The sequence below is a fragment of the Artemia franciscana genome, chromosome 5 (assembly GCF_032884065.1).
Source record: "Artemia franciscana chromosome 5, ASM3288406v1, whole genome shotgun sequence".
Taxonomy (NCBI): Eukaryota; Metazoa; Arthropoda; class Branchiopoda; order Anostraca; family Artemiidae; genus Artemia; species Artemia franciscana.
In genome coordinates, this window is record NC_088867.1 from 31,021,637 (window position 1) to 31,030,630 (window position 8,994).

The 8,994-nt window shown below is 35.0% G+C and overlaps 1 protein-coding gene across 1 annotated transcript in view; it reads left to right on the forward strand.

The window, feature by feature from the left end:
- LOC136027252 (protein YIF1A-like) overlaps positions 1–6,225 on the forward strand; it is a 50,639-nt gene extending 44,414 nt beyond the window's left edge. Inside the window, exon 7 of the mRNA XM_065704324.1 lies at positions 5,938–6,225. Within this exon, the coding sequence (XP_065560396.1) occupies positions 5,938–6,102 (165 nt within the window). The 3' untranslated portion in view covers positions 6,103–6,225. The remainder of the gene's footprint in view (positions 1–5,937) is intronic.
- The last annotated feature ends 2,769 nt before the right edge of the window (positions 6,226–8,994 follow it).

Consider the following 8,994-nt stretch of genomic DNA (forward strand, 5'->3'; position numbering starts at 1 on the left):
AAAGGGCCCATTACAGAATTTTCCCAGGGGACTAGCCAGCATCAAGAGCTATTGAGAATCTGTAGTTTGAATATGAATTTTGATTAAAAAGATAATGATTACATACCCTGTGACGGCAAGGTTATTGATCAAAGCGGGTAGCACCACAGGGGACCCCAAAACTGCCAAATTGCTGACAAGATATATCCTTTGAGCTAATTTTTAGTGTTTACAGGTTTTCTGGAATAATTTTTGCAACTGCCCTTTCCTGGACTTTAAAACGACAATTCTGCTCCGTTTAATCGAAAAACAAGATTCATACTTTCTACTTATGGGACTTTCATTAAAACTGAATATCTCTATCTCCGGCATATCCCCCGAGAAGTCAAATGGTTTTTCCGAGATTCATGGGAAAGTATGTGTTGGCTTTTAGTTTTCTTTGATTTGTTCGGATCTCTTATCCAAGCTCTTACAAATTATGGCAAGACTGCCTAATTAATTCTAATACCTAGGCTACACAAGTTAAAACAAAGTTTATAGTCGACAAGATAGGGTGATCCTATAGGTACTGAATCCCCTTAACTATTAGCCAACAAAGGAAACCACATATGTAATTGCTTCAAATTCTAGCCCGGACTGAAATTAGAATTTGTGTCCTGGAAGGTTTTTATTTATTTCTGTTTGATCAGTTTTCGTGAATGTCTAGAAAGGCATAATGTACAGGATATGACGACGGGACTCCTATATCCCCATTTGTCCCACCCCAGGCACCATATTTAATAATTCTATTACTGAGAGCATTAAGGTCTCAGGAAAAACAGTAATTCCCACAAGTGCAGGCAAGGCACCAACAGCCCTTTATAACCCTTATATGTAAGTCTTTTATACCAACAGTACAAATTTGTCATTGCGATTGCTTTGTAAAGACTGACGAGACCATAACGAATGAAACAAACTTTCTTAGGTAAAATTAAAGCATTGAAGGTGGATTATTTGGGGTAGAAATATGAATATCAAAAAGACTACGAATGTGGCGGATAGATGTTCCATTAGGAAGGCCCAGGATATGAGATACTATCAACTATTGAAATAGCGGTGGTTCCAAGGGATATAGTCTATCATGAGACATTTTCTTGTTAATTAAAAAGAATAATTCCTGATTCTTGTTATTAAATTCTGAGGCCGAAATTACGGTATTTATAAGAAAGGATGAAAAAATTTCAAATACGCTCAGTACCCTGATTGATGTCAAGGATATCATCAGCATTTGAAGCAAAATACATGTCGATGCCACGGAGAATGCAAGATGTGGGACATTTCATGTAAAAAACAACTACTGTTTTTGATTTTGTGTACTGACTGTGTTTATACTCCGGGACTTTTTTAAGTGTTGGGCGGCCAAACACTTTTCTAACAGACGGGATATTTAGAAACTGAGAAATAATGTGGCTAAAATTTACTGTAATTTACTACAGGCTGATCAGCGGCCACCCGGACAAAGATATGATATCTGGTAGCCGAAGACGATAATCCATAATGAGTTTATTGAAATTTGGTCCTTGACCCCCAGACGCCCTTCCCTCCTCACATATACCTTTTTTGCAGATAAGACAGTTATAATCACTAATTGTTCTATTTTTGAGAGACCACACAAAATCAAAGAGATAACTAAAACCAGGAATTGGGGATATCTTAGGATTTATTTCTTTATTCGATGAATCCCGGTTTAATGTCACCCTGCAAATTAATTCGTATTATTTCCCCTTACTCACAATCGTCAGTAGCTACGCTCTTTTTATAATTGATTAGCCTGATCAAAGACGAATTTTACAATTAAAACTTAAAGAAAGTGGTTCTCTTGTCATAAAGGGTTTACTTTATTCATTGTATTTGCTGTTGTTAGCGAGGAAATGGTGGACGTATCTGTCAATGACATCGATCTTGTCGGGAATCAATAGACTTTTTAACTTAAAGTAAATTACCGAAACATCACTAGGGAAAAAATAAATCTAAAGTAAGTATGCACATAGACTTATGGTAGACTATAATTAAAGTACATTCTGTTCAAATAAAATTTAGACTTTGGGATTTATTTTTATTCCTTGCGGTATTTCGAAGAAGCATTACACTGGGCTAACAAAAAATTCTCCAGACCTTCGTTTGCTTTGTAGGGCTGTTTTGGCCCGTTTGACCTCTTCCTGGCTTATGTAATGCTAGCTGTTGGGGTGGCGCTTCGCGCCACCCCAACACCTAGTTGGTGGGGGAGCTTCGCGCCCCCCCCCCTAAGCCCCCCCGCGCGCATAAGTCATTACGCGCCATATTAGTTACGCGCCATTGTAGTTATGTCCCTGTGTCCCACCTGTGAATATAGATAAAAAAGAAAAGATTTCTCTTTTCGTTATAGATATATATCTGTGTTTAACTACGTAAAACTTGCGAATATACAACATTCTTCGATGTCCCATTGTCTGTGCATATAAATAGATTGTCAGGTTTACCGACTCTTGAACATGCAACATAAAATTGTCCATGGGAAAAACAATCCGTATTCAGATCTATACCTCATTATTCTAATGATTGCCCTTGAGCTTTGTTGATGGTGATTGCTAATCGAACATTCCCTGCGGCCCCGTCGTCAATTATATATCCCCCTGTGCCCCCGGCATCTTCGTTGTAGTTGTGTCCCTGTGTCCCGGTCGTCATTTATATTCCCAGTATCCCGGTCGTCATTTGTGTCCCAGTTTCCCAGTCTGTAATTTCTCTTTGAGCGTCTCGGTCGTCATTTATGTTCCCTGTGTCCCGGTCGTCATTTGTGTCCCAGTCTGTAATTTCTCTTTGAGTGTCCCGGTCGTCATTTATATTCCCTGTGTCCCGGCTTTTAATTTTCTTTTTCTCCTTTATTTTTCAGTTTTTTTCCTTTTTTTAGTTTTTTTTTCTTTTTCAGTTTTTTTAGTTTTTTTTATTAGTTTTTTTCTTTTTAGTTTTTTTGTAGTTTTTACTTTTTTAGTTTTTTTTTCTTTTTTAGTTTTTAGTTTTTTTAGTTTTTTTTAGTTTTTTAGCTTTTTTAGTTTTTTTAGTATTTTCTTTTTACTTTTTTTTGTAGTTTTTACCTTTTTTGGTTTTTTTTCTTCTTTTGTATTAATGCTAAAACCAAGGTTCGAACCTGGAACCTCTCGGACCTAGAACCTGGAACATAACGCTTTACCAACTCAGGTACTTCGGCTTGAATACATTCGTTTTGAGCAGCTTCCTCGGCTGTTGCCATCGTAGGTTCTTCAGTCATTTTACAATTAGAAATTTCTCTTTCAACGATCTTCTTACAATTAAAAATTTGTCTTTGAACGATTTTCTTAAATACCTGTGTCCTGGTCGTCATTTATATTCCCTGTGTCCTGGTCGTCATTTGTGTCCCGGTATCCCAGTCTGTAATTTCTCTTTGAGTGTCCCGGTCGTCATTTATATTCCCTCTGTCCCGGTCGTCATTTGTGTCCCGGTCTGTAATTTCTCTTTGAGTGTTTTTTCTTTTTAGTTTTTTACCTTTTTTCAGTTTTCTTTTTCTTCTTTATTTTTCAGCGTCACTATGAAATACATATCGCCGAACCTTTGTATTTTTAACTAAAATCTGGTAGGCATTGATGACCTTATCCAAGTCAAAATCCCAAACCCAATCATCATCGCTATCATTTTCAGTTTTGATATGTTTTGACTCTCGCTGTCCAGGTGGATTTTCATCTAACTGCGCGGCTTTGCGTTCTTTAGCCGCAAGCCTGTTTTCTTGCTGTTCTTGTGATTCCTCGGCACGCTTACTTTTCTTACTTTTCTATCAGCCGCAAGCCTGTATTATATAGATACGTCAGTTGACAAACATGACGTGAGTCGACACACAAACATGACGTCAGTAGACAGACACATTGACAAACAACTTATTTATATATATATATATATATATATATATATATATATATATATATATATATATATATATATATATATATATATATATATATATATATATATATATATATATATATATATATAGATTTACAGCATAGATACATTTGACTCAGAAATAATTCCCATTAGATAGCAAGTGCAGCACGTCGATTCTTGTTATCAGGAATACATCACCAAGGGATGTAACCCATGTAGTGGCCAAGATGGGCCCACGCTTTCCCAAAGCCTCTAAGCCTCTGGTGACTTCTTGCTATCCGACTGTAAATGTTGTAAAGCGCTTTGTGTACACTTGATAAAGAGTTATTAGTCCCTTTCCTGCACTGTTGGGACTCATTGCTTTTGTTTAGGCCATAACAGTTTCAGTGGCTTCAATAATATGGAATGTTGTCGATAATATGGATACTTAATAATATGGAATGTGGCATGGAATGGTACGCCGCTGACAGACTAATATCGTACTGAAATTTTGTATGATAAATTCAGATGTTTTAAATTTGGCTTCTTAAGAGTTTCAAAAACATCTCCCAGGGCTAAGAAATATGAAGTTAAGTGATATAGAATTTTTTGTTCAAGCAGAAAGTTACATAAGCAGGGAGTAAGACTCATAATGAATAAAAAAAATTTTAAGTCTTGGTTAGGTTGGGAAGGTTTGAATAAACATTAGCTGCATAATTTAAAACCAAAACGGGCAAGATATCAGCCATTGTGGTAAAGTCCCCCTATAGACCGACTGACCAAGGCAATAGTGACCCAGATGAATTTTACATACAGTTATAGGAACAAGTAGGAAAGATCCAAGGTAGAAATATGGTGTTTTTGCTATGGACATTAATGCCCAGGGTGGAATAAATAGGGGTTTGAGTCCTTGTGGGACACTAGGTTGGAAATTAAATATTAAAAAAACTTAGTTGCTTAAGCTAGGGGTAAATGAGGATGAAAAGGTGATGGATTGGTTCATCCTCTTCGGTAGCATTGTTACCAAAGGTGGTGAATGCAGTGAAGGTATAAAAAGTTGAATTCTAAATGTTGAGGTTTTTTCGCATTTGAAAAAAAAAATTCGAAGAATAGGAAGATCAGTTTTAGAATTAAGATTATAATATTGGAACCCTTGGGAATTACAATGATTAAATATATGGCTCTGAAAAGTAGGCACTTGGAAAGGCACAGAAAAAAAATCCTAGATGTTGTTTAAAGGTAGCTTTGGGTACTTGTTCGTCTAAGCGTGTGTCAAACATTAAGCTGTGCGGAAAATTTGGTTCGATCTCATTTGCTAGGGCTATGATGAAAGAAAGACTATAATAGATTGATCGCGTTTTCACGAATGAAGAGTCCAAACAAAAAGCAGGATATCCTTGATTAGAGTAGGAACAGGTCATAAGAAAATATTTGAAGGAAGTTGAGTTGAGAGTTATGAGCTATTCTTTAAATTGATTGGGGTGAGGAGCTTACCCAGCTGTGTCTGCCTCTGACAGCTTTGTGCTGCAATGGTAGGAGTATATTTTAGTGATTCTAATGGACTTCGCTTGAAAAGTTTAGACACCATTTTAACAGCATTTTGCATCTGTTAGAAACTGTGTTTGAGGATTCTTTAGTATACACTCGGTTGCGATTTTTCGTTTTCTTAGATTGATATCGGTAAGCCCAGGAGTCGCAAAGTGTCTCGTAACTGTACTATAATTTTCAGATGGCTTAACTGGCTTCTCTGTAGTTGAATTAGTCGGTTCTTAATTAGGAGATTCGACTATTTAAAATCACAACGCATTTTCTGAAAGTAAACAGGAAGTAGCGAGCATTTGAAGCGTTAAGCTGCTTGTCTTCATAGAAAATAAAATGCTTGCATTGGATATTGGACAGGCCAAGTAAATTGATCAGCTACAGGTTTCTCACACAGCGATGGGGCTTATATTGATTGTAACTAAAAAATTGTAAAATGTGTATTTCATATAAAGAAAAAACTGTATTTAGTGGTTTTGTCACTTGGCCTATTTTTTTTTCTCTTTTCAGGTGAGGTCTTTAAAGGGACGTGTTCAGCTCCATGACGACCGATCCTACGGTACCAAAAGATCCATTTATCTTCTTTTATTCATGGCCGGAATTCAGCCGTTACTGATGTGGTGGATGACGAGACATTTGGCTGTGCAATTTCAGTTCGCATCTCCGTCTGAGTGAAATTGTGACAGGTTCGTTTCTAAGAAGTGGGACTTGCTTTGTTAAAGTGATCTGTTTATTTGATTGGATAATTTAACTTAATTTTGGATTTCTCAAATAATAAAAAAATTTTATGAGGTGTGATCTTGCTTCAAATCAGTCAAGTTGACAGACAATTTCAGCTGATAGATTGAACTTATGAGATGTAAGATATATATATATATATATATATATATATATATATATATATATATATATATATATATATATATATATATATATATATATATATATATATATATATATATATATATATATATATATATATATAGATAACTTCGAAGACCACACTGCCTTTCCATGACGAAAGTAAAACAGTTCAAAATAGGGATGATACCTTTTTATTGACAGCAGTTTTACTGCTGATGATGAACACTGTATATGTGTTCGAAATATCCAGTTAAATAATTTTATATTTCACTGTCAATAAAAAGGTATCATCCCTATTTTGAACTGTTTTACTTTATATATATATGCAACAGCACAAACACATTAAAAAAAAAGGAAGAAGGAAGACAAAAAGGAAGACAGAAGACTGTTTTCCTACATTAGTGATTAACATAGATCAGCACTTGAATGAGGCCTTAACCCTACTCATCCATACAATCACATAGGTCAAACAGCATAGCCATACACAATCAACCATAAAGAATAATCCATGGATAGGCAGTCGTTTCGTCAAGAAGTATAAGTCGTCATTTACCAAACATTAATATATATATATATATATATATATATATATATATATATATATATATATATATATATATATATATATATATATATATATATATATATATATATATATAAGCTGTTTGTGGGTTATGTCTGTCTGTCTGTCTGTCTGTCCGCATATGACGTCTGAATTATTTCATCATATACCAATTCAAAAACAAAAGTATACAAGCTGATGTAGCTGAGTTGCTAACGCGGTATGTTCCAGGTTCTAGGTTCGAGAGGTTCCAGGTTCAAACCTTACAAAAACTACAAAAAAAATAAAAAAGCTAAAAAAAAGTAAAAAAAAGGTAAAAAACTAAAACCTAAAAAAGAAAAAAACTAAAAACTAATAAAAATAACTAAAAAAATGTAAAAACTACAAAACAAACCAAAAACTAAAAAAAAACTAAAAAAGGTAAAAAACTAAAAAAAAACTAAAAAAGAAAAAAAACTAAAAAAGGAAAAAACTGAAAAATAAAGGAGAAAAAGAAAACTAAAAAAATAAGAATAAAAATAAAAAACTAAAAAAAAGGGTAAAAACTACAAAAAAAACTAAAAAGAAAAAAGAAAAAAAAACTAAAAAAGCAAAAAAAAGGTAAAAACCAATAAAAAGGCACAGGGGGATATATAAATGACGACGGGGACACAGAGAAGGTCCGAGGTTCTAGGTCCGAGAGGTTCCAGGTTCGAATGTTGGCTTTAGCATTAATACAAAAGAAGAAAAAAAAAACTAAAAAGGAAAAAAAAACTAAAAAAAGGTAAAAAGAAAAAAAAAACTAATAAAAAACAAAAAAACTGAAAAAGAAAAAAAACTAAAAAAAGGGAAAAAACTGACAATTAAAGGAGAAAAAGAAAACTAAAAAAATAAAAATAAAAAAAACTAAAAAAGGGAAAAACTACAAAAAAGAACTAAAAAGAAAAAAGAAAAAAAAGACGACCGGGACACTCAAAGAGAAATTACAGACTGGGACACCGGGATACAAATGACGACTGGGACGTGTGTGTCGACTGATGTCATGTTTGTGTGTCGACTGATGTCATGTTTGTGTGTCGACTGACGTCATGTTCGTGTGTTGACTGACGTCATGTTTGTCGACTATAAAAGACGACTGGGACACAACTACAACGGGGACGCCGGTGGGGGCACAGGGGGATATATAAATGACGATGGAGACACAGGGAATGTTTGATTAGCAATCACCATCAACAAAACTCAAGTGCAATCATTAGAATAATGAGGTATAGATCTGAATACGGATTGTTGTTCCCATGGACAATTATATGTTGCATGTTCAAGAGTCGGTAAACCTGTAGTGGGACACAGGGACACAACTACAATGGCACGTAACTAATATGGCGCGTAACAACTTACGCTCGCGGGGGGGCTTATATATATATATATATCTATATATATAAAAATAAGTTGTCTGTCTGTGTGTCTGTCTGTCAGGTGACGTCATGTTTCTGTGTCGACTGACGTCATGAAGTTAGTTGTCGTCATTTTTGCTATGAAGGTGACGTCATTAATGGTATTTAAGACATGCGTTCACGGAAAAATGTTTAATTGTAAAATGACTGAAGAACCTACAATGGCAACAGCCGAGGAAGCTGCTCAAAGAGTATATGCCAAAAAACTTGCTGCTGATAGAGAAAGTAAGAAAAGAAAGCGTGCCGAGGAATCACAAGAACAGCAAGAAAACAGGCTTGCAGCTGATAGAGAAATTAAGAAAAGAAAGCGTGCCGAGGAATCACAAGAACAGCAAGAAAACAGGCTTGCGGCTAAAGAACGCAAAACCGTGCAGTTAGATGAAAATCCACCTGGAAAGCGAGAGTCAAAACATATCAAAACTGAAAATGATAGCGATGATGATTGGGTTTGGGATTTTGACTTGGATAAGGTCATCAATGCCTACCAGATTTAAGTTAAAAAACAAAGGCTCGGCGATATGTACTTCATAGTGACGCTGAAAAATAAAGAAGAAAAAAAACTGAAAAAATGTAAAAAACTAAAAAAACTAAAAAGAAAAAACACTCAAAGATAAATTACAGACCGGGACACAAATGACGACCGACACAGAGGGAATATAAATGACGACCAGGAACCTCAAAGAAAAATTACAGACTGGGACACCCGGA